Source organism: Phyllostomus hastatus, unplaced genomic scaffold (assembly GCF_019186645.2).
Source record: "Phyllostomus hastatus isolate PE091 unplaced genomic scaffold, TTU_PhHast_1.1 phas_contig_113, whole genome shotgun sequence".
Classification (NCBI taxonomy): domain Eukaryota; kingdom Metazoa; phylum Chordata; class Mammalia; order Chiroptera; family Phyllostomidae; genus Phyllostomus; species Phyllostomus hastatus.
The window spans coordinates 16986893-17012947 of record NW_025333530.1 but is presented as its reverse complement, the minus strand read 5'-3'; the positions used below and the strand labels follow the sequence as shown (position 1 = coordinate 17012947).

Below are 26055 nucleotides of genomic sequence, written 5' to 3'. Positions count from 1 at the left end.
GCAGGTTTGAACCACTGTGGGAATTACAATGGGACTTTTGCAATCAACAACAGTCTCTAACTGGGCAGTCACCCTCCCACTATACTCTCAGCCCTAATCCTTAGTCCTCCACTGCACTGCCACATGAGCTCTCTGCTTCCCTTGCCTGCAGGGAAGGGCAATAACATATTTCTTGCTGTAGCTAGATGCTATAAAAGCTTAACCCTACCTGTTAACTCTTTCACTGGCGTCCCACCCACAGCCTTGGCTGCTGGAGAAGTCCCAGGGATGGAGGAGAGTCTCTCTTCAGTGTTTCAACTCAGAGCACAATGGACAGTGGTACAGGAAGGTAGGAAGCTTAGCCTCGCCTGAGCTCACGCTCAAGGGCAAAGGTAGGAGGGGAAGATTAGATCGGCTTCCTGAGGGATCCAGCCACTATTCAATTTTCTGGGAAAAGAACACACTTGACAAAATTTCCCTGGAGTTCAGGTGGGGAAGACAGAGGTGTTCTGGCCCCACCAGCTTCCCTCTCACCACACGCAAACATACCTGAATCTGAGAACCTATCTGGAGTCTGCTGAGTAAGAAACGGCCACCAAGTCTTCCCAGCTATGGCCACTCACCCTCTCCCCATCTCTCTCTCATAGTCCACCTATGTTCCATGTCAATAACAACTGAGTAGTCCTGGCACAGATGAGCAGTCAAAACTCTATGGTCCACTGGATCTATACTCCCATGTTATCTATGGCAATTTTACTAGGTTCCTAAGTTGCCTCCCAAACTCTGCCCCCTTTCCTCTCAAGTTCCCAGACTCTAAGAGTGAGGAGAAAGAGGTGGCTCAGTCAGTGGTCCCACAGCCCTGGCATAACCCACATGCCCAGTTATCTAATTGGCCTCTCCTGCCCATTCCCCCAGAAATACAATGGGGCCTCTTTTTATTGGGCCGGGGGCGTCTAGGAGATGAAGAGACACCTCACTCACAGGCTTTTCCTTCGGACTCCTGCTGCTGGGTCATTGTTAGTCATTCACCACCTTTTCAGGCCTATTTGCTGAGAAACTCCAGCATCTCCACTCTCCATGCCCCCTAACCTTGGGAGCCAGGTCCACCTTCTGGTTCCCTCCACAACATACACACTGAGTAGAGGCTGGTCTCTGCTACTCTCCCACAATCATGGCCAAAGCATGAGGGTTAGCCAGCCCTCCTTCCAGGCATGGTAAGGGGTGGCATCTCTCTCAGAGCATGTGGACTTCATCTGGGGCTTCTACCCAGGTCATTCTGCTGCAAGCTTCCCAGCTTTCCAGAGCAAAAAGGAGAGGTAGCTTCTCCTTGACTTGGGACAATTAGTTCTGCCCAGCATCGCCCTCTCTCTAGCCTAGGAAAGTGAAACAGGAGAGGTGGTTCACAGACTCCAAGATGTCAGGGCTACAAGGCCTGGAGCCACTTCATTGTCCTGTACACAGGCGAAAAAAGAGGCCCAGAGAAGGGAAAGGACTTGATCTAGTTCACAAAGCAAGAACCTAAAGACTATACTTTCAGGGATTATTTCTATAGTTCGTTACAAAGCAAGATCCTGACCCTGGATTCCCAACACACCCACATCCCATCCGGCCCCGCCCTGCCCCGCCCCCGCTCCCGCTAGAGGATACAGAAATTACTCCAAGAGGAAGTCTAGGTCATTAATATTGACTTTTGAAAGAGGGTCTGAACCTGGAGGTTCTGGGGAGAGCTGGAAGAGGAAGTGGGAGAAAGGCTGGTGAGGGAGGGAGACAGGACTTGGACACCTGGAGGAAGGAGGTGAAAGGCTGGAGGGGGAGCTCGGTGGGAGCAGCAGAGTAGTTCCTGGGGAGAAGGATGGGGCCAGGTCTGGACACTGGGGCCCGGGGTGAAGAGATGTTGAGAAGAGCCCTGGGTGAAGCTGGGTAAATCGCGTCCCTCTGGTCTCTATCTTAGGCCTGAGTGTGATAGGGAGGGACTCGGGCACTCAGACTTGAAGGTCCCACCCTGGAGAGTGAGGGCGCCTCACCTTTTTGAAGTCGGCAATGAAGGAGACAAGGGTGCCGTCGGGCTTGTGCAGCTCGAGGCTGATGCTGTCGTTGTCGCTGTCCGCCTGCAGGCTCTCCTCTGTCACCTGGCCATTGGGCAGCCGCACGCGGACCCTAAGCTCAGTGGGCGCGCCCGCCCCCGCGCTCACGCCGCGTGGCGCCCCCAATAGTGGCACCAGAAGCGGTAGCAGCATTAGCAGCGCGTGGGACGCGGTAGGGAGTCCGCAAGAACCTGAAGGGCGCATCCCCGTGGGCCACCGCCGCCCTCTGCGGCCTCAGCACGGATCTTGAGGGCGGAGAGAGGCGCTACAAACTTCGCTCAAAGTTGGTGGCTAGTTTGGGGCTCCTGAGAGCGCTCCTCGGGGGCTTAGCTGCGGGCCGCCGGAGGCGTGGCACGGACTCACACACAGACTGTACCCCGCAGTGTATACTCCGCAGCTCCAAGGTAGCCTCTGCCCTCCCGCGTCTCCCGCGGCTCCGGACTCCGGTGCTCAGGGGCTGTTTTGCACTTTTCATTCCATTCCCACCCCCCCCCTGCCCCTCCCCGTCACTTCCTTCAGAAAAGAGAAACCTGCCTTAAAGAGACCGCGCACCTTTCGACCCTTACAGGGCCTGCGGTAGCTCCCCGCACTCCAGCCGCGGCCGGAGGAGAGGGGACCTCTGCACAGCGGCTTTGTGGGAAAGGGGCTTTCTCAATTTCTGCCCCTTCCTGCCGCGTCCCCTCAGCGACAGAGTCCGGGGGTGGTTTTCGGGTAAATCCCTTCCTCCTGGCAGGGGCGGGACCGGACTCTGACCCCGCCCCTTTCCCTTTTCTTTCTTTCTTTCTTTTTCTTTTTTTTTTTTTTTTGAGTTGTTCCTTTGCCACGTGGATGAAATAATGGGGCTTGCTGGTTTAGGGGTTTTGTTTGGTCTTTTAGTCTCTCTGACAAAGCGGATTTTTAAAATGCTTCTGCAAAATCAGACCTCATCTCGCACTCAATCTTTTGATTGCCCTCTCTTGGAGAGGGGAGCTGATTTTGTTGCCTGTTTTGACACCCCTGGGATGTGAGATCTTGGTAAGTCAGGGTACCTCTTTGGATGCAGTCTTCAAAGCACTCACATTTTGTGAGCCTCTGTGTGCCTTTCCTTTTCATTACAGCCTCCCTCTTTCCCGCCATTCGGGGCTTTTTCTCGGTCTTGTCCACCTCTCCAGACCCCCATTCTCTCCCTGTTCTCTGTTAATAGTCTGAGCAGATGCAGGGAAATGATAGGCCCCTGGCCCTTGATCGTCAGGGGTTCTCCACAAGCCCCAAGAAAGTAGAACTGATCTGCCATGCCCCTCAGAATAAACTTGGTGAAGGCGGGGTGGGGGATCAAAATTCCTGCTTTCTCTGATTAGCTGTGTCATTTGGGCACGTTTAAGAAATTCATTGGGCCTAAGCAACACCTGTGTATAGTGGGAGTTGTTGAGATCTATGGTGTCTTGCTAATCCCATGTAAGAGAAAGCTCCAATGGGATTCTTGGAACCTAGTGTACCTGATGTCCACTTATTACTTCTGTTTATTCTAAGTTCCCCTGTTGTTTTTCTGAGATCTTGATTGCAGATAAGTGAAAACTCTCCTCTGCTCTACAGCCTCCTTCCCTTCTAGATTTTCCTCAGCACAGATTCTCACCAGTACCAAAGATGACAACAGGTACCCAGGCATGGAGGTATTGTGAGAGCACCAATAACAGAGTCAGACTTCCTTGAACTTCAGGGTCAGAGTCAGGCCAAAACCCACCTCTTGCTATCAACTCAGGACTTTTCCTACTACACTCTGCTGCCTAAGTTTAGGACTGAAAGGGATTCAAGGGATTATCTAACTCAGTGTTTTCTGAATTTGCCTTGCCAAAACAATCAGCTGAGTGCTTATTAAAAAAACCTGGTCCCTAAATCTAGCCAATTAGACTCCCTCGGGAGGGAAAAAAATAACCCCAAAATTTGTATTTTAAAACAAAGACCCAGGTGATGCTTGATATAAGGGGTTGGTGGTTGGTATTTGATAGAGGGTTAAGGATAGAGAATATAAAAAAAAACCAGCATTTTTCCTGGAGAACCATCCTAGCCACTAAGGAGTTGATGTTTTTTCATCAGGAAGATAAGGCAGACTGTTAGACAATAATGAATTTGCACAAAAAATGTCATTCTCTCAGAGAGCCTCCAAGTCTGAGCTATCAAGACTGACAAGAGACAGAATCTAAAAACTGGCCTCCTGTCTGACAGGATACCCCTGTCAATCCAGCCTTAAAGCTAAGTTTACCCATCTGAGTTATCCCACACAGTCATTAGGGCCTCACCCACATTTCCTGATTTCCCTGTTTCAGGTTCTACCCCCCATCCTTCATAGCTTTTCCCCCAGCCATATTTCCATATTCCTTCTCCTTCACCCCAATGAGATCCCAGAAGAAGGAAGCAAAGAACCCTGTGTGTCTGGGTTCTTTTTTAGGTCTCTGAGGCTCTCTCTGTCACTCTAAATTCTGGGTTCAGAAACAAGGATAGAAGACTTCATCTCTTTTCACTGTCTCTTCCTGCATAATCAACTTTCTTATTTAGTTCAAACCACAGATCAAATTAATTGTTTTCTCTTTTTTTAGGGTAGAAAACTTACAGTCTCACCCCACTATGTGAACTCTACCTCTGTCCCCGTTCTTTCCTTTTGATTTTACCTGAGCAGCTCTTCAAGATTCAGAACAAAACGAGTTTCCCAGGAAGACTTTCTTAGCTACTAATATACATCTCTGCTCCAGGGTGCTCTTTCCTGTCTCTGGACTCCAATAGTAACAATTATAGCAACTACTATTCATTGTATCCTTATTATGTTTAATTTCTGTGCCAAGCACTTTACATGTATCATCTTTTAAAAAATTTTCATAGCAAACCTCCAAAGTAGATTCTATTCTTAGTCTCTTTTTACTGACTAGGAAAGAGAGGATTAGACAGATTGAGTAACATACCCAAGGTCATACAATCAGGAGAGCCAGCAGGGACTCAAACACAAGTCCACCTGACCACAAAGCTCTTGCCTTTAACCACAGTAGCATCTGCCTGCCTATAGTCCTTGCTTTTTTCCAGCCCATGTGGGCACACATCCTGTGGTATCTTCTGCTATCTAATGGTTTCATGTATGGCAGTCTTGTACCCCAGTGTACAATCAGTTAGTTTAAACAGGCCAGCCTTGTGCTGCGAACACAGAGTGCTTCCCTTAAACCAGCCAGGCATAGAAGCATCCATTCATCTTAAATGCAAAGACCCTCAGAGGAGGAGCTGTAACAAGCCTAATTACCCTGACTCCAACAAAGTGGCACTCATTGTCATTAGAACTTTCTGTATGTCTAATCTCAAGCCCTCTGCCACACCACAAACAAATATCCTTTCCTTTCTGATCTCTAGCCCTAGAAAGCAGTTGCAAGTAGAGGTTCAAAGCACGGATACCAGAATCTAAATCCTGGAGCTTGACCACTCTTGAGCTGTGTGACTTAGTGAACCTATTTCCCCACTTATAAAATGGGCACATAAATGCTTACCTCATTGGGTTGCTTTGAAAATTAAATGAAATATTGAGTAAAAAACACTTCATAGTATATAGAAAAGGCCTAACAAATGGGACCTATTATTTGTTACTTGATATTGTTTATTCTTCCCCATTGTATCAAATATTAAATTCTTATGTGATCTACACATGCTCCCCTACTCCCCTGCCCACCCTCCTTACACATATACACACATACTCATTCAGGAACATTTTTTCTCTATATTCTCTTCTGGTCTTTCAGTTTCATGTTGCTTGAGACCTCCAAAACTGGGAAGTGGTCAGCCAAACTTTAGAATGTACGTCCCCTTTGCTTTTTGGTCTTAGTGTACCTTGCTTGAGTTGTCAGAAAGAGAAATGCCACATCATCTTCCAATCCATGACCAAGATAACAGGTACTGACAGAGTCCTATAGAAGGTTGAAAGGGAAACTGAACCAGTGAACTCTATTAGGAGATGGGCATAATGCAATAGGAAGCTTGCCTTTGCACAGTGGAAAGATTTTTTTTCAATTTCTTCTTGTGGCTGGTATTTGGCTTGGGTTCTGCTGTAGTCCCGTATTACTGAGCCCTTGCATATAGGGCTGACTATTTGTGCCTTGAATCTGAGAGGGTGCTGGGCATGGGGTGGGGGTTCTCTCCTCTGCCTGTTTAGACCAACTGCAAAGCTCCAGTCATTTCACTGCCTAAGCAGAACTACGAATTTGTTTTATAGAAACAGTTACTCAGTTACATAAATCCAAGGGTGTGGTGGGAAAGCAGACTGGAGGGACAGTGGGCTTGGTTAGAAGATGGAACAGAGAGAGGGTGGGGCACCTGGATGAAAGCCATTCTCCCCAGTCAGAAAACCAGGCTGAAGGGGAGTTTAGATGGAGCTGGACTGAGTCAATGACTTTTAGAAAGGAAAGGAAAGAAAGCCTGAATGATCACAACTGCAAGAGAAGATACATCTCAGCTCATTTATTCCAGGCCCATGACTCTTGAAGTTTCCAAGCATTCCAAGAGATGGTTTTGACCATCTCTTTCTCTTGCTGGTTCTTCTAGGCCTTTCCTGATCTCCTATCTGGATACTCCATTCACTTCATTCATTCATTCATTCATGCATGCATCCATCCATCATCCATCCCGTCAGACACTGTACTAGATGCTAGTGAAACAAAACAGATGTAACAATTCCTTATCCTGAGATGAAACCTATAGCTGCAAAGGGAGTAAGCATTAAAAAGTAAGTACAAAAACAAATATTTAAATTATAATTGTTGTAAGTGGTGCTACGTAGAGTTAGAGGAGACTCTATCCTAGCCCAGGAAGCCTTTGGGAGGCAGCAATGTCTAGCCTGACTTAAAAGATAAATCAGGATTGATCAGCAAAAATGATATGCCTGCAAAGGGAACAGCTTGTGTACAGGCCTGAATCTGGTGGGCTCCCCAGAAACTTCACTAACTACCTGAGACCTGATGTAGAATGGGAGCTGCTTGAAATATGCAGGAGAGTTGGGCAGGTATGGGGTAAGGCAGGGCCTTGTGGGAAATGTTAGGATGTAAGTTTTGTTTTGTTTTATTTTGTTACCCTAAGAACAATGGACAGTCACTGAAATGTATTATGTGAGGGAGTGACATGCTCAGACTTATGTTTTAAAAAGATTACTCTGGAATTGCAACAGTCCAGATGAGAAATAATGGTGTTTTGGACTATGGTGGTGGCAGTGGGAATATAAAGAGGGGTTGGACTTCAGCTGCATTTTCGAAGTAGAATTTGATATTTCTTTGGACTTGGGGTTGAGTGAGAAAGAGGGATCAAGGACAACTCTGTGTCTTAGGCAATTGGGTGGCATCATGCATTGTTGAGATTGGGAAGCCTGGGGAAGAAGCCCTTACACTCTTGGTAGCTCTTCAGGTACTTTTTACTTTCTGCCTTTTGTTATAATGATTTCATAGCATCTGTGTTTGAACCAGAGATACAAAAGGACTGAGGCAAGCTGTGAGTGTCACCACTCAGAATAGAAGTTTAGCATTCTGAAGCCAGGGCTACCCTCCCTCTGAGACACCACATAGGGCCTTCATTTCATTGCTGTGGGTGGGGTATGCTCTTTGTGGCCCATCGTTGTACTCACCTTGAGCCCAGCTTAATGTGTTGTACACAGAGTGTGCTCAATAATGAAATGTTCTGCAGCCCTGTGTACCTGGCACTGTGTTGTAGGTGAGATAATCTGAAGCATAGTCCCTGCTGTCAAAAATCTTATTGGTTATCTGGTCCATGGAGAACAGAGCCCTCCAGGTAGCTGGCTGGGCTACCTCATCAGCAGAAGACATCACATCATTGCCAGTGGTGCTGCCCATCCCTGGAAAACTACAAGAGGTACAGAGTATACTGTAGACCATGGGAAACACAGAAGTCTGTTCCTGAGAGCATCCTGTCCCCATCATGCCCTGCAGTTCCATCACTGGGGTACACACTTGGAGATAGGTGTCTTGCCCCTGCTCTGTAAAGCCGAACCTTCAGCTCCAGCAGAGGGCTTTATACACTTGCAGCAAGAGAAGGGCATCTGGCAGGTTTGGGTGCCTTGTGTTTATTACATTTGCAAGGGTAAATATCCTTTCCTTTATGTGAAACCCTGGGGGAATTTATTATTAAAAACAAAATCAGTTGGAATTTTAGCTCAGCTTTTTGCTACTCTTACAAAATGAATGTGCATATTATGGCTTGGGATGAGAAGTTCTGCCTTCTCATTAGGAAGCTGAGTATGAGCATGTTGCATCTGGACAGGAGCCATTTCTAACCAGAGCCATCAGCTTTTCCTGTCACAGTTGCTGATGGGGTCTCTTAGCATCTCCATTTTTCTGTCTCCTATCTGGCAGTATAGGGACGTAGGAGACTCTAGGAAGAGCCTAAAGTTGCCCAGAGAGGGAGGATCAGGTGCCAGTTAGGGCCAGAACTGGGAGTCACACCTCTTTCTTATCTAAAAGGATAGGGAATGCTGCCTCCTAAACTGTGATCTCAGAAACACTATCACTGTCATGCCCTTTTTAAAAAAAGATTTATTTTCATTTTTCTGAACAAATGGAAAGCTATCCCATGTGTATTGATGAGAAACATGTATTTAGTACATTTTCTATAATTTAACAGAGCTTTAAAATTTTTAAAAAATAGATTTTATTTTTAGGGCAAATTTAGGATCAAAGCAAAATTGAATAGAAGGTATAGTGTTCACATATACTCGTTGCTCCTATACACATTCAGTCTCCTCCACTACCAACATGCCCTACCAGAGTGGTGCCTTTGTTACAATCTATGAACCTACATTGACATACCTTTTCTCCCTGAAGTCCATAGTTTACATTAGGGTTCACTCTTTGTATTGTATATTCTATGGGTTTTGACAAAGATGTAATGATGTGTCACCATTACCATGTCATACAGAGCAGTTTCACTGCCTTAAAATTGCCCTGTGCTTCACAATTCATCTTGTTATATATATACATTTTTTGTGATGCATATAATGACTTTACGCTACTTGAGAGGAAATAAAATCTGATCAATATTTATTCCAAATTATCTTCTGAGCTTTGTGGCTTTTATAAAGTTATCCTTTTTTTCATACAGGTATTTCCGTATATTGACAGTTCACATATTGTTCTTAATAGTTGTAGATATGCCATACTGTAAACAGTTGATAGCTCACTCTGATCATTTGTTATTATTTTTCTCCTATATGATCTTGTATAAAAGATTTAAAAGGAGATATAAATGTGATTCTAATATGAATCAATATAACATGAATAATAACAATGCTTTTTGCAAAGGTTGATGCCCCCTCCACACACACACACACATAAGCTTTAATTCATGCCTCCAGCCAGGGCCATATCTAGCAAAGTGTTTCATCTCTCTTTTAATGTTTGTGAAGGGAAAGGTCCCCATAATGACCTGAGGGCACTTAATTACTACTGGGCAAGTGCAGAGTCTTAGCCAGCTTTCAATTAGAAACTTCTTTGTAATGTCCAGCACAAATCTCCTTGACCTGAATTTAAGCTTTCCACCTTTTCCTTGGTATAGACAGACTGAGATTAACAATAGGAATAATTTATATGTGCTGATATTCTTCTGGAGAAGCTGGGCTTTTCATGAATTCTCATCAAATACTGAATACTTCTTTGAGGTGGTTACTGCTATCATTTCCATTTTATTGATGAGAAAATAAGATGTTTCAATCAATACCCAGCTTTTAGATGTTATTTCCCACTTTATATGTTTCCTGCTTAGCATTTCAAATTACTTGCCACAGATATCTCACTTATTAAAAATGAGGTGGTGAGAAGCTCGGTGACTCTATCAGTTGCTTACTGTGAGCCTGAGAACTTTAGATTTATTTTCTCTTAATTCCTTTCCCCCGCTTTGGTGACCATATGGGTACTTATATTAATTTCTACATTTTCATTTAAAATTATTTTCCCCAAAAAGTAAAGAAGTAAAGTACTGAATTGTCTTGTTGGGGCAAGTACAAAGTTCTATGTACTCATTCGTCCCAACTTATTGACCAGACACCTTTTAAGATAATGCAGGCATTGTGTAAAGATTCAGAGACTGGGACTCAGGAGACATGTCTTAAAATTTTGAGTCTAGAACTAAATAGATGCAGGACCCTCGGTAAGCAACTTCTCCCCCACCTTTTAAAAAAGTATGGTTGAAATTTTCTTACTTAGTTCTTAAAATGTCTTATAATAAATACTGGAGGCTAATATTATTACACACTTAATAGGTGAGAAAATTGGAGCTTAGGGAAGTGAATGAACTTGCCCAAGGTCACACCAAAAAGTGGTGGGGCTAGACCTAGAACCCAAGTTTAACCCCAAGGTCTTGGGCTTGTGGCTCTGCCTGCTGTCCCTTCCAAATGTCCCGCATCTACACAGAGACTCTTAATTTTTTAAAAAAACTTTTTGCTTTCTCTTGAAAGTTGGGAACCTAAAAGTCCCTCTCTGTGCTTGCGGTTGTCAAAGGAAACCAGAGCAGGTTTCAAATTCAAGATCTTGGGTGGGGTGTGGGTGGAAGGATTGATCCAGGTCATCCTGGTGAAGGAAGAGGGGAAGGGATCTGGTCCTCACTGCCCATTTAGAAACTCTCATTCCCTGTATATAACAAAAGGGAACCTGTCAAAGAGCAGAGGAGGACAGAGAGCAGGAACTGTCCCTTGCGAGGGAGTAGGTTTGCTGGTGTTGAGTCCAGCCCTGTTCCATTGATAGGAGGAGATCCTGGCTGTGGTATTTATTAAGCCTGGTTTTGAAATTTTGGTTTTGCCATTTCCTGGCTGGGTGAAATTTGATCTGATGACCCCCACCCCTACCTTACCCAGTGAATCTATGCTTCCTCACATGTATAAAGAGGATATTAATTCCTACTGCAATGGGTTATAATGAGGACTAATGTGATACAATACACAATTAGCAAGGTGCCTGTACCAAATGAAGTTTACTAAAGTTTCTTTTCCTCCCATTCCTTTGCTGCCTTTCCTGTCCTCTAGGCCTTGGAGTAAGTGTGGAGTTTCACTTTGTAATACTTGAGGTACCTCAGCTGCTTCCTGCCCCATGTCCCTCAGCCTTCAGCTCTGACTCTGCTGCCCAGATGCCCCTCAGCTCTCTCAGAGGACAGAGAAAGGAGCAAAGAGTTCCAAGCCTCAAACCTTAACTTAAGTTGGCTGCCCTTATGCCCAGACCCTCTTCCTAGTCCTCCCCTCCCCTTTGTCCAGTACCCTGCTGTGGACAATGCTCATAGATGAAAGGACAGCCCAGCAAGGATTCTTAACAATGGGTAGCTTCAGGGTCCAGAATTCTAGAAATTATAGGCAAACCTTTGTGTGTAGTTGCATTTTCTGGAAATAGAATCCTGAGAGATCCTTGACCTCTCTGGATAGATTTGAGGTGAGAGAGGGGCTCTGTGGGGTTTCTCCTGTGTGGACTAGAACTTTCTTTAGAACTTCAACAGTAATTTGCAACTTCAGTAGGAAAGTCTGGTCCCAACCACACAAAGGACCAGAGAAAGGCAAATCTTTTGCTCAAACACTGCAGAACTGTTTATCATGTTTCTATTATGCTTACTCACTCACTCATTTGTTTATTTCATCAATTAACATTTATTACATATCCACCATGTGCTAGGCTCTGTACTAAGTAGGTAACATTGGACATACAAACATCAGACCAGTGTTCTTTAAAATGTGTCCTGGCCCTGGCTGTTGTGACTCAGTGGACTGAGTGCCAGCCTGCAAACCAAAGGGTCACGTGTTCTATTCCCAGTCAGGGCACATGCCTTAGTTGCAGGCCAGGTCCCCAGTGGGGGGTAGGAGGCAACCACACATTGGTGTTTCTCTCCCTCTCTTTCTCCCTTCCCCTCTCTCTGAAAATAAATAAATAAAATAGTTTTAAAAAAATAAAATGTGGTGTGGTAGACTAGCCTCACTAATCCCCTGGGTGCTTGTTAAAAATATAGGTCCCTGGACCTCAACCACTAAGGGCATTGCCTGGAACTATGCATTTCAAATAGTCTCTGGACACACTAAATTAGTTGAGAGCCATTGCTTGAGAGTAGCATTTCTCACAGCCCTTAGCAGTGGTATGCATGAAGTGTCAGCATCATGGCTGCACCCCCTCCCTCTTTCCTGCCTTGCCTCCACCCTTCTTATACCCTGGGCCTTGTGAGGGTGAAGGAGGGGCAGAGTTACCGGCCCTTCAACCTCCATACCTGTTCTGAGGTGCAGTTTTGGGTAGATTGTAAATCCCAAGGTCAGAGATACTGTTGCAACTTGTGTTGGTCTATCCTGACTGGCCAAAGATCTGATAGTACCAATTAGTGTCAACTAAAATTCCTCACCACCTGAGGCTTTGCTAATTAGTACCTCTATGTTTCCTTGGGTCTCTGGAATGAGAGGTTTGAGAGACCTGAGGAAACTAAATGGTGTCATCCAAAAGGGTCTTTCTGCCCATAATGAGAATAAGGAGACAGGCCAGAATTGGTGGTGACATGGGAAATGGAATCTAAAACAACATAGCTATCATTTCTTGTGTACTTACCAAATAGCAAGCACTGGCCTAAATGCTTTAACTATAGCCTTCCACTTAGTACCCACTTGCACTCCAGGAGATAAGAACTCTGACTTCCCCACTTTACAGAAAGGCACAGTGAGGTACAATGTTCCGTCCAAGGTCACACAGCTACTGTGGCAGTACTAGGGCCACACTCAGACCACTTGACTCCACAGTCTGAGCTGTGACCCCTGCTCTACAGGGTCTTTTGCACTCACACAGTCCAGGGTTTCCACCCTAGCTATGGCCTCTTTCCCAGGGACAGGTATTCATTCTGCATTGGTTTCCACAGAGGGGCTGGCCAAAGGGGCTTTCCATGATGCTACAGCCCTTGGCTTCCTCTCCTAGCTGTGCCTTTGGACCTGACCATGTACTTTCTGTTCCTAGGAAGCATTAGACTACAGGGAAGTGGGATAGGGTAGGAACAGGTCATTCCCTTCCCCAGGGTCAACTGCTTCTAAGAGAATTTGCACTTTATGCCCTCCTGTACAGTGCTGGCCTCTCTACAGCTTCCAGGGAGATGATTTTCACCTCCCCTGAGGGCACAGGGTGGGGTGAAGTTGGCTGGGCCCTTGTACGTGCATGGTGAAGCTCTTACTTACTCCCAGGAGCCTTTCTCCAGCATGTCTGTGGGAGATCTTTGAACCTATTTCAGATTTCTAGGAACTGGTGTGTCTTTGGCAATCTGATGGTATCAATCAGCCTCCCTCAAACTTCTGTCATGTGAAAGATGAGCAAATGTTCAGCTCCCAAATGGGTAGAATATCATGGACAATAGAGCCAGACAGCCCCCAAGTCTGGACGCCACTTTCTGGCTGTGTGGCCTTGCACAAGTGACTAAACTCTTAAGACTTGGAACTTCAGGTCTTCATCTGTAAAATACATGTAATAATACCTATCTCATTGGGTTGATATATAGTTAAATGAAGTGCTGTGTTCAGTGCCTTGGGTCCCCATGCCAGGCCCCTGTCTCTTGGTCAGGGCTAGGCATTAACCTCCACAGTTGGACTTGTAGCAGAGATGCTGAGCAGAGGGGAAAGTTCACATAATTGGAAGCCTTGGCTCCATAGTAAGAGGTACCTGATACAAATGGTAGCAGTTTTCTGTGGGTGCTTGAGCCACTGGCAACACCACCTCATGTTTATTAACTAGAGCTAATGAAAGCCAATTTGAAATAACAGTTTTGCACCCCAATCAGAAGATACTGATATCCAGAAATAATATCAGGGCACCTCTGGCACTTCTGCTGTGAGTAATGCTATTCCAGTCTCCTCCTCCTTGCAGACCCTGACTCCAGTGCCCCACCTTCCCATCCTTCCATCCTGCTTACCACATATGGATTCAACTAGGGAACAGCAGGCTTTCTGTGAATGCCTCTACCTTTCTCTGCCGTAGGTCCTCCAGTTCAGAACTTTGGTTCTCACAGGGGTAGATGGGGAAGAAGGGGTCGGGAAAGCTGAGAGATATCTGCACATACATACACCCTCGCCCAACTCCCCATTGTTCCAATTCTTTTGTTCCTATTTTTAATATTACCTATTGCTTCAATTCTTATTGTTCTCAGGATCCACCAAGAAGTCTGAAGTTCACATTTAGTTCACATCTGGGCCAGCTGTCTCCTGGCACAAGGAGGAGACTACAGTTTTCCACCCTCTACCCCAATCCCAAGCCAGGGAACAAAGCCACCCTTCCTAGACAGGGAAAAGTCCTGCTGGGCTCCTGAAGGCCAAGCAATAAATTGGAATATATCAGTTATAGTTGAAGGCAGCCATAACTCAACCCTACTGTAGAAGGATGCGGTAAATCCAGGGAAAGGGAGCATTCATCCAGGGAGAACCAAAGAAGCAAAGAAAAAAAACCATAAATAGAGGAGACATGGTGTCTGAAAGTAATGGGGCCCTGCTGAACTGGAACTAGGAGGAACTACAGGCCCAAGAATGGGATGGGGGTCCTGAGGCAGGCCTTCAGACTAGTGAAATGTCGGCACACAGCCAAGGCCCCCTCTTACGTTGATTCTCCTCTGCCCTTACTGCATATTCTTATGCTGTCTGAAGCTGGAAACAGAGCTGGCTTGTATCCCTGGGGGAACTGCTGGGGACATATCTCTATTCATGGGCTTTCCCAGGGACAAAAGGAGCTGCTAGCACTTGCCATTAGGATTTTTTTCCCCATGGGAGAAATTAACTATGGGTCAAACTCTGGTTAAACTCTGACTCTACTACTTGCTTCCACGCTGTGGGCCTTGGAAGAGTTAATTCACCTTTGGAAGCCTCCATCAGAAAAATGGAATTGATCACCCCTACCACACTGGCTTAGTACCACATAAACATGTGATAGTGTCTCTAGGTGCTATTTGTCAAGTTACTAAATTAATCAACAAATCCTTATAACCCCAGAAGTTCAGACTTTATTTTAGATCTGTTCCCTTTCCCCTGAGTCTGAGTTCAGCTACTAGTTTTCTGAAAGACTAGACAGGTGACTTAACTCTCCAGGGTTTGGGTTTCGGTTTCTTTTCCTGGGAAATGAAGCACTTGTAGGAGGTTGATTCTGCAGTGGATGGTACTTTATAGAGTAAAAAAAAAAACAACACCCGTTTGTCTTAGGGTTTGGGAAATGGCATGGGCCTCTAGGTCTCTATAATTGATGGGCTACGTTCCAACACCTTCCTCAGAGGTTCCTTTGGACTCCCTCCTCACCACTTACTCAGGAACTTTGGGCACTCTGTCCGGAGGCCATACCCACCTTTGCTGTCTAAACCTGGTGGGAGTGGCACTAGTGGCTGGCCTGCTCTAAGGAAGGGTCAAAGCTAACCATGCTCTCTTGAAGGTTGAATAAAGGAGAATTCCTGCATGCTCTTCTTTAGTGTGTGTCATAATCACCTGGAAGTCCTGTAAAATTGCAAATGGCAGGGTCCCTACCACCAGGGTTCTGTTTCAGCAGGTCTGAGGTAGGGCCTGAAAATTTGCATTTCAACAAATTCTCAGGTGTTGCTGATGCTGCTGGCTAGAGTCATCCTGCCAGAATTCAGGCTTCCTTTCTTCTATTACTGCAGACCTGCAGTGAAAGTAAGCGGGCAGTTGAGGCAGACTCCAAGATCCTGTGTGCAGACTTTTAAGACATGTGGGACCCTCAGAGGCCAATATATACATCTTTGTGCGAAGAACTGGTATTAGCTTTAGTGAAAAGTGAATTCTGTATCTTTAACAAGCTCCTCAGCCATAGAGAGCACTGCTATTAGAAATTAGATTTCCCCCTCTCTCCTCTCCACCAAAAAGATTTAGAGGAAAATGGCATGAGAAGAGAAAAAAAGGAATTAAATTGGGTCAAAGGTCTACGTGGAGGAGTCTGGCACAATCATTTGAAAGGAAAGGCAATATAATCAGTTTCTGAAACACAGAAATAATACCCAAAGCTGGGCTTGGGTGAGAAAATATGATTGACTTCTGTGAAGGGACAGACAGACACAGTATGAGTAGAGGCAGTCTTGCTGATTTGAAGAATGCTTCTGGGGTACATCTCATCCCCTGGGAGGAGGTTGATGATGATGAATGTGGCAGCACAGACTTCTGAATGGTCAGGGGCAGGGGTGTGGGTGGAGCAGGCTAGGGAGCCACCTGCTTCACTATCAGGACATGGTTGACCAATAAAGAAGCCACTCAAAGGAAGCACCTCAGTGCACCATATCTGCCATCAGGATCCTGTTTGGGCACCCAACACTGTTCTTCAGCCTCTTGGGAAAGGTAGGCCTGAGCCCAAACCCCAACAAAAGAGAGCATAAAGGGTCACAGGCACCTGCTGCCTGCATACCCAACCCCCTTCCATCCTGTGAGCAGCAGTTTTCTCACCAGCCTTGGTGCAGAGCATCCCAGCATCCTCTGGGTAAGCCATGGCTACAGTAACCCATTTTCTCCACCTCACAGCTTGACAGGGAAGAGTGAACTTATGGGGCACACATACACACATACAAACTAGAATTAGGACTGACTGAATGTATAGTACATGTGGTTACCATGTAATAATAATGTCACAGGTTTCAGAGTACTTCACATTTTGCATTATGGCATTTTATGCTCCCCATGACCCCTGCCATACAACTAAGTAAGAATTTGAGGCCTAATAGGAATTAACAGCCTTCTCATTCCTAGTTGGCCTCTCTACTATAGTCAGTAGCTGATTTATGATGGCTTAACTTAAAATTTTTTGACTTTACAATAGTGTGAAAGTGATATACATACAGTAGAAACCGTACTTTGAATTTTGATCTTTTCCCAGGCTAGTGATATGCTGTATGATGCTGTGCAGCAGCAGGGAGCCACAGCTCCCAGTCAGCTTTACAATCATGAGGGTAAACAACTGATATTATACAGCATGCTGTTTGCCAGCATTTTTTGGATACTGCGTTCAGTGTTTTCATACCCCATCATGGCTACAAAATGCACATTATATCTCCTGCTTCTGGTGAGAAGTAGAGGAAGGCAATTACTCTTCAGATAAAACTGAAGATAATTGCCCAAATGTAGGCTAATGTAAGTATTCTAAGCACATTTAAGGTGGGCTAGGCTAAGTATAAATGCCTTTTCAACTTACAATATTTTCAACTTATAATGGCTTTATCAGGACATAACCTCATTGTAAGTCAAAGAGCATTTCTAGAGTGACTATAACTCACTTATGGAAACTGGTATTAGGTGTGGGAGAGGAGGAAAAGGATGACATACTGTAGTAATGGGTGTCAGGGTGCATGGCCCAGAACACCCTTCAGGCTGGAGGTACTCCCCAACTGTCCAGAAGTTAAATGAGAAAGCTCACAGCTCTGTTCCTGTAGAGTTGTCCTTGGCTAGAGGGAGCTGCATTGCCTGAGGTTATCCCCCCTCCTGGGGTAAGGGGATAGTGAGTCCAATGACAGGTTGATATGGGGTACAGACCCAGTCACCTTACCTCAGTGGGGGATAGCTATACAGGGCCACTCCAGCTCCAGAGCTCCCTAGGGGGCTGGCTGAGGCCTTGGTTGCCATTGCATCAAAAATCCACCTTCTCTTTCTAACAATCTGGCTTCCTTCACTACTCCACAGGGTCTCATCCCCAGAGTACCCCAATAAAGGCATACAAATCTCTTAAAGTCTATTTCTTAGGAGCTTAAGACCAGAGAGGGGAGCTAACATCAAATAACAGAATGCTTCTTTTAAAAAGACTGTCTCATTTAATATAATAAATATGTAAAATAAATAGTTTTGCTGTTTTATTTTTGAGGAAAGGTTGAAGAAATTGTCAAGACCAAATAGTTAGTACCTGGTAAAGCTGGGATTCTAGTAAAGAATCATGTTGACTTTCAGAGAGGGCTCTGCCCACTCACTATACAGAATGGGGAGGAGCCCCTGTGGGGGCTGCAAGGGAAAGAGCTGGCTGACCAAAGACCAGCCTAGTGTATTCAAGCAGAGATGTAAATACCCGAGAGAAGTGTGTTGAAATCTTGGGTGCAAGTGCAGGGAGAAGCAAGGAAGAGGAAACTGCAGCAGCACATGCATTGTTTGATGGCCAAGAAGGGAGCAGGCAGCTCTAGAGGAGGAAGACCTCAGGCTGACCACAGGTCCCAGGGCCACAGCTGCAAACATTGTCAGCCCCTGGCAGAGGCAGCCACATTGACAGAACCTGTACCCACTCCCAAGCCTGTGTGGTGGGGACTGCTGGTTTTCCATCCTCCCTGGGAATACAAAGTGAGGTCATACTTGATCAAGCTGGTTGGCAAGACCCAGGCCCAATCCTTTTACAGTGAAAGTCAAGTGGCCCAGACTTATCTGGCTAGAGGATCTCCTAGCTAGTCCCTGCACCACCAAAGACTTGTCCCTGCCTGGACTCTAGAGCCGATCTTGTTGTAGTCAAAAAGGACAGGGGTATTCAAAGTTAGCAGCATGAAGCTACAGCAACAAGCCTATCTCACACATTTTCCATCAGGCCCTAGCTCTTCAGCATTTTGGAGAAGAGAATGGAAAAAGACCCTTCCTGACTTATTTCTCTTGAGGCCTAGATTTGTACTAAACAGGAGCCTAATGCTAGGACAGTCTCCCAGAGGGGCAATACTCCTGGAATTGTACCTGGAGGAGCAAGGCAGTGTCTTGGTTCTGGCAAATTTTCTTAACACTAATCGATAGGGCCTGTCAAGGTTTGGCATCATTAGGAAAGTGTTGACTTGGGCCCATCCTGTTGCCTGGAGATTCTGAACACATATTTACAATTCACATAAGAAGAAAAAAAGATAGCTCCTTTATCTTCTCCTATTAACCAGCTCCTTATACTGTGAACATGAGCTATAGACAGTGCAACTTTCTCCAGGCAGATGGGCCTCTCAGGGTTAAGAAGCAACCCTCTAGAAGTAACACCTGTTGGACACATCCTAAGGAATTAGAAATCTCTTGTTCCTTAAAATACTCAACCAGTGTGTGCATAAACTACCCTCCCCTCAGTAACTGAGTTGAATGCCTTGAAATAAAATGGCAATCTGAGTCCGAAGCTGGTTGGTTTTCACTCGGGGAGGGGCACCAGCAGGCCGTTCCCTGCTGTGGGCCTCAAGTGTCCTCACCTGGCAGGGAATAGTCTTTCAGCCACCTGAGGAGTTATGTTTGTGACTGCTGTCTTTCTTTTATTTTCTTTCTTTCTTTTCTATACCTTTGTGAGAAAAATCCTGTGGTTTCACTTGTTTTCTCTAAGCTGTTTTGTTAGTTGAGGTATTTGCTGGCTGAGCAACACACACTTATATTTTTCTCTTTAGAAAAACACTAATTATTATACCCAGTAACCTTTGTCTTGGGTATTTTTTCCCTTTACCACCCCCTAAGCTGATGGGCACCAAGTAATTCCTGTATTTTCCCATCATTTCAGCAGTCTGACTGCAAGGTCTAAGAGAAAACTTTTCTACTTGGCTGGGCATAGCCCTCTCTGTGCCCCACAGCACCCAGTATAGGCTACTCACCCAGCACTGCTCACACTGGGTAGGAAACATCTATTTACACAGCTTGCTATTTTCCATGAGGTTGTGAACATACTTTGTTTCCAACACCCAGATTAGTGCCTGGCATGTGGTGGTGGCTCTATAAATGTTTGAGAATCAATGAAAGTATAGTTCCTTTAATCTCCAGATGAGCTTGGATCAATGTTGAAGAATAATTTTCAGCCCTGGCTGGCGTAGCTCAGTGGATTGAGCGTGGGCTGTGAACCAAAGTGTCGCAGGTTCGATTCCCAGTCAGAGTACATGCCTGGGTTGCAGGCCATGACCCCCAGCAACCACACATTGATGTTTCTCTCTCTCTCTCTATCTCCCTCCCTCCCCTCTCTAAAAATAAATAAATAAAATCTTTAAAAAAAAGAATAATTTTCATGATAGTAAAAATGTTGGTTCCAATAAATTTCTACACTTGCCAAAAAGACTGAGTAAAAGAAAGGATGTGCAGCACAAAAAGCCAGGATTACAAATAAGTTTCCACTTTTGCATTCCGAAACCTCAATCTTGCCAATTTGTATAAGCAGTGGTTATAGACTCAATTTGAGTCCTTTGCTGTCTCTGCCACTTAATTAGTCCCCTCCTCTGCTCCCATCTGCAGCCATTCTCAGCTGCCAGCCAGCTGATACATTCACTGGCAGCCCAGTTTCCTTTCCTTCAGAATCCCCTTGGCTGAGAATAAAATAGAACAGAGGGAAGAATCTTGGAGTCTGGGGATGGAGGTACCAGGGAACAACTGCAGAGCTTAGCAATCATTTAGTACCAATTCCTTCTCTACCAGCTTAAAAATAAAACAACTAGGGCCCAGAGAGCTGAGATGTCTAGTTCAAGGTTACTTAACTGATGAGTGGTGGAGCTGGGGCTCAGACTCTGGGCACTTGTCAAGAAACATTAGCCTCTTGATTAATTCTGAGTGCAGAACCTTTTTAGACCCCCTTGCTGCCCCATCCTGTGCCTCAGGGAGGAGAGAAAGGCTTCATCTTCCTTGCCTGTGCACCACAAATTCCCTTCTTTTCCCATCATACTTGATCTCCACAGAATCCCTCTGATGAAGCAGGCTGAGTAATGAAAATTGTGTCCAATTTACAGATGAGGAAACTGTGGTGCAGAAAGCAGAACTGACCTGCCAACACAGCAGAGGTGACCAGTTGCAGAATAGGGGCTGTCAATCTGTTTCTGAGTCCAAAGGTTGTGCCCTACCCACCCCTCTGTCTCTCTGGGCCTGGTCCCTTCTGCTACTCTGCTCCTTCCCTCCAGGAGCCTGAGGCATCTGACTTGACCTAACTCCGACTGAGATTCAAGGTGCTCTGCTCCAGAGAGGGTCCCTGAGAGTCAAGATGATAATGCATGTTCCCTCTTTCTGGCTCAAAGCCAGGGCTCTACCTCTCCATGCATCTCTGGACCTTTCAGCTTTAGGACTGGGAGCTGGTGAGTCTTTATACAGCTCCAGCTGGGATGGCTGGCTGTAAGGGAGCTCAGCACACACAGTACAGCAAGGCTAACATGCTAAAGTTGCTGTGGAGAGCCCACGTGTACCTCCAGGACTTTCTGAGTGGTATTTTCTGAGGTGAAACCTCCCTCCAATAGGAGAAAGTGAAACCTCCTCAGAGCATTCTTCCTGTCCAGTTGATGTGGGGTGGGGATGTGGAGTACAGGAGGGAGTGAGCAGGTAGCTACAAATAGATTTCCTTTCAGCCTCACTTACCTCTTTCTCCTTAAAATTGAGTGAGCTCTTCCCCGGCAAGAGTGAGACATTGGGGACTGGCTGGTTCCATACTCTAAAGGGGAGAAGGGGCTCCTTGGACAGGATGAGTGCTTAAGCCGCTTTACCCTCCTGCATATTATACCCATACTTCTGGTGTTCTCTAAATAAAGGTACCGATATGGCTGCTGTATATAAAAACACCTTTGAGGATAAGACTCTTGCATAATAACTTGTCTCCTTCTAGGATTGGTTCCCATTTCTTGATCTGAGGATAGAGCTAAGGAGAGAAGACTTATCTGAGTATATTTTGTTTATTTGATCACCTATTTTTGCCTGCCCCATCCTATAAGTTGTAATGCATATATAGGTTTATGTATGAACCTAATATAAGGCCATGTATTTGAATCCTGTTACTACATAGAGTTTACATTATTGTAAATGAGATGTATCCATTAGGCTACATCTAAGACCCAGATGCCTCATATTCAAAAGCATTTTTCACTCTCCATTGCTGACCCAGGGCCCCAGTGATCTGTTCACAATGGTGTCCTCTCATAGACATCCTCCAATGGCTCCTCATTAGGGGGTGTTTAGAGTCCACCTTCCTCAGCCTGGCCTCCAAGGCTCACTGTCGTCTTGCTACTGCAAGACTGACCTCCATGTCCACATGCCCCAGCAGAAAAGGCTCTCTCTGTTCATTTCTGCCTCCTTCCTTCCACCATCTAAAGGGCACCAGACCCTCTTCTAAGTGCAGCAGACTTGTTTTTACTTAGCTTACATTACAAGGGTAGGGATAGATAAAAAACATATTCAAATAAGCAAGATAAATTCAGATAAGTGCTGAATTCAGATAAGTGAATAAAACAGGGTGATGTGCCTAAGAATTCTGTGGAGTGGGAGTGAAAACGAATTATTTTCCCTACCCCAACAACCTACACATGTTAATGCTGCCCATTGTTCAAGGCGCACAGGCCACTCTTCCAGAAAGCCCCTCTCACACCTCTGGACTTTATCCTCTTTCCTAGCAAGGTATCTAGTGGCTTTACTACAGTCCACATTCCAGCCCACTGCTGAGCTGTAAGCTCCCTAAGGGTAGAGAAAAACCTTTCTGTCAGCTCTGTGCCTCACAAATTGCTCAGCATATTCCAGGCACAGAGTAGTAGTTCCATTAGAGTTTGCTGGGTGGATATGCAAGATCTCTTACCTAAGAGGACGAAAAGCAAAAAGGGAGAAAAGAGCTATGTCTACTCCCTGGGGAAGGACAAGAAATGGGCATAGTTGAATGGGAAATTTTATTCCCAGGAAAGGGAGGTTTAAATCAACCCAGGCCAAATTCTGTTAAACCTTTAAATAGTTTGCTTTGATGAGAAGCCTAAGAACAGTATAATGCTTATTCTTTGGCTTGGAAAGGTCTGAAACTGTATATAAAAGGGTAGGAAAATTTTTTCCAAGTATAGGTACTTTGATGAAGAGTTGGGGATGGTTATGTGGAATTGCTATTTGTAGAGGTGGGCATGCATTTTGCAAGGCCATATGGTTTAGAGTCTGTGTGTAGTGGGGCTGTTCCTGTGGCATCTGTGATTGTGGTTTTCAAATACTGGCAATATAATGTGTGTGTGTGAATGTGGTGCTCATGCATTTATATAGTTGGCAGTGTGAGGGATGGTGCAGTGGAAGCTGGATTGTACGTGTATGTTCAGTGCATATGCTGGTATGCTGTCTTGGTGTTGAGGGTGTGAAGGTGTGCTGGTGTGTTCTCCCACAAGGCAGTGGGACATTTGCTTAGGGCCCTCTGAGGGACCCTGCACCATCATGGAAAGAGAGCCTGGGAGACAGGGAACAGTAGTGGCCTGGGATCTGGGGGCCAGCATCCCTGGAAACTGGGACTTTGTTCTCTCAGGTAGTAGCTGGGAGCCTGTTGAGAACCTTACAACTGGAAGCTATCAGAACATTCTCCCATCTCCCCGCCCTATGGCCTTTGGGAAGTGGTCTTGCCTCTTCAGCTCCCCTTGGGCTTGAGGTCCCTCTTTTGTGAAGGTCTGTCCTCAAACCTCATCTCACTCCCTTTCCTACTGCCCAGAGCAGACACCAAAATGTTTCTAAATTTCCTCTGGAAAAAATCCTGGGAGGTCTGTTTATGGCTGCAGCAAAGCAACACACATCTGTGTACAGTTTAGTTGGGAGAGCTGGAAACTCAGGAACTGGAGTTAGCTGGGATTCAAAGCACATTGGTGCTTCCCCATCTATGCACAACTCACAGGCCTGTCACAGAAGTGCGAGTTCATGTTTCTATACATAGCCCATCACTGATCACTGATCACTGTGCGCAGGTGTGCCAGCACATTCTGAAAACAATCTCAGTCCTGCTTCCTTAGGGTATAGAACCCATTTACACATACAGGCCTGGCACTCTCGGGGGCCTGTCACATACATATTAACACCTACACTCCCAAACACACAAGACAACAGCACACCAACATATAGACATGCAACTCACTCAGGTGTGATTCACTTCTAGCCACCTACGGATACCAATCCTGAGCCAGTTAGGGTCCCTCACCCAACCTCAGGCAACACCTGTACCTTCAGGCAACAGGACAGGCCTGCCCAACTCTGGGAGAGCCTGGGAATGTCCCTGTTCTTCCCCATACCCTGCCCTTTCCCTGACAGAGGCTGCCACACACCTCTTTTTTGGCACTGAGCACCCTGGATCTTCTCTTTATCGGGTGACCCTGAGTTACCCTCAGTACCTGTGTGCCCTGGTCCTCAGTTGTCTCCTTGTAAAGGAGATGCTATACTGTAGGTCTGCTGAGGCCTGCCTGTTCTAACATTCTAGACTTTCTATGCCTAGGGCTGACAGGATTGGGGACAGGCCACCCTCCCAGGCCTCAGGGCTCAGACCATCTGGGAAAGTAGGACTGTCAGGCTCTCTGGGAAGATGGGAGGCAGGGGCCTGCCTGTGTGAAGGAAACTGGGAATGGGGAGGGGTCAGTGCTCCAGGAACTGGCTGGGCAGGCTTAGGAAGGCCACTGTGTGCTAAAATACTAGGAACTGCAATTGGATGAGCAAGACAGGTGGCTGAAATAGGAGGAAGCTGCCCACCATGCAAGGGTTCACCTGGGCCAATGGTGGAAGAAGGTGGCTGGCCAGCCTATTGCTGGGGCTTCAGACTGTTCTCAGACATAGGCCTGGAGAGGGTGTGGACCCTGTGTGAGTACCTTGCATTAGAGTGGCTGACATGCCTAGTAAGGCTCAGAGCTGCCTGTCTGTTGCTGACTTTTCAGTCTTCCCCTGGCTCATCCCCTCTTCTCTGTATCTGCTTTCCATTCAGCCTAAAGGGGAGACACATGGAAGTGACTCCCCATTTGCCTCCATTACTATGTGCCCCCTCTGTAGGGCAGGGTTGGGTACCTGAGTACCCCTTATCTTGACCTGCCTTTTTCATTCATGCGCCCCACATATCACTGGTTTTGGGGTTCCTTTCCCTGCCAGGAACTCATCTATCCCCATTGCTGACTCCTTTTACCTTCTTTGTTCCTTCAGGCCTGTCCTGGGATCTTCAGTTACTGCCTCTTCTCTTTTATCTAAACCACACCTCCCAGACAATGGTAGAAAAGGGGAAGAGGAGCAGGCAAAGGAAGGTGGAGAGGGCAGTGGGAAATATAAAGTGGAAGGAAGCAATAAGAACCTACATTTACTTGGGCATAAGAGGGAAGGAGGGACCAGCTGTGAGCTGCATCCTGCCCAGTGAGGGGATGGTCAGGGAAATAGGTGTGGAGGGAGCAGGAACAGAGCTGTACTGCCCAAACCCACTTGCTTTGCTGGGTACCCATTTTAAGGCTCTGCCTGTCCCAAATGGGGATAAGACCTTTGTCCTTGGCCTCTCTGGCAATGTATCCCAAAGTTCTGATCTTCTCAGGACCAGACCAGGATTTTCAAGGGCTCTTGGACGGATGTCCTAGGCTTGGGGGGCAGGGGTAGCTTTTTAACCTCTCCCGTGTATATACAGGGCTGTCTTGGCAGGTTTGGAATCCAAACAACTGTTCAACCTTGTGGGCCTTCCCAGTTCCCCTTGGGTCCCTCCCTCTGCATATGAGCACAGGCTGTACACATACCTTTGCTCTCTTTCCAAGCTGGAACATTGCAGCTATTCTCAGCTTTATGTGTATATTGTACAGACAATCAGAATTTTCTATCCTAATCGTGGGTTAGAAACCCCCTCAAAACTACTGAAAGCCTTGAGGCTTCTCCATCCTTCAATTCATATTTGTGCTATCTGGGGCAAGTTTCTTTAAGGCTTTGTACCTCAATTTCTTAAATGCAAAATGGAGATCCTTGCCCACACCTCCCCCGACTCCCCACACCAGTAGGAGAGCTGTGAGGTGAATTTCTGCTGCATGTCTAGCCCAGTGCCTGATAATAGCAGCAGGACCTTGATAAATTTTGATTCCCCTTTCCTTCCCCCACCTGCCCCTTTATTCTTCTAACATTTTGTTGGCAAGAGAAAAGCAAGCTAACCCCATTGCCCTGGGAGAAGGAAATGATGGCCTTGATTCAAGGGCAAAGTACAGGAGTTTTTGATTAACTCAGGAACACCATCTACTTCCAGCAGCCCAGCTGCTGTGGGGGTGGAGTAGGGTGCTGTGGGATGGGTAGGGGAGGGGAGGTTTTTGAGGGAAAATGCAGGAAGGAGATGGAAAATTCAGGATG

At 46.0% G+C, this 26055-nt stretch overlaps 1 protein-coding gene across 1 annotated transcript in view; it reads right to left on the bottom strand.

Moving 5' to 3' along the window:
• Positions 1-2746, bottom strand: part of OAF (out at first homolog) — a 37839-nt gene extending 35093 nt beyond the window's left edge. The window contains exon 1 of the mRNA XM_045839049.1: positions 2004-2746. Within this exon, the coding sequence (XP_045695005.1) occupies positions 2004-2267 (264 nt within the window). The 5' untranslated portion in view covers positions 2268-2746. The remainder of the gene's footprint in view (positions 1-2003) is intronic.
• Between the last annotated feature and the right edge of the window lie 23309 nt (positions 2747-26055).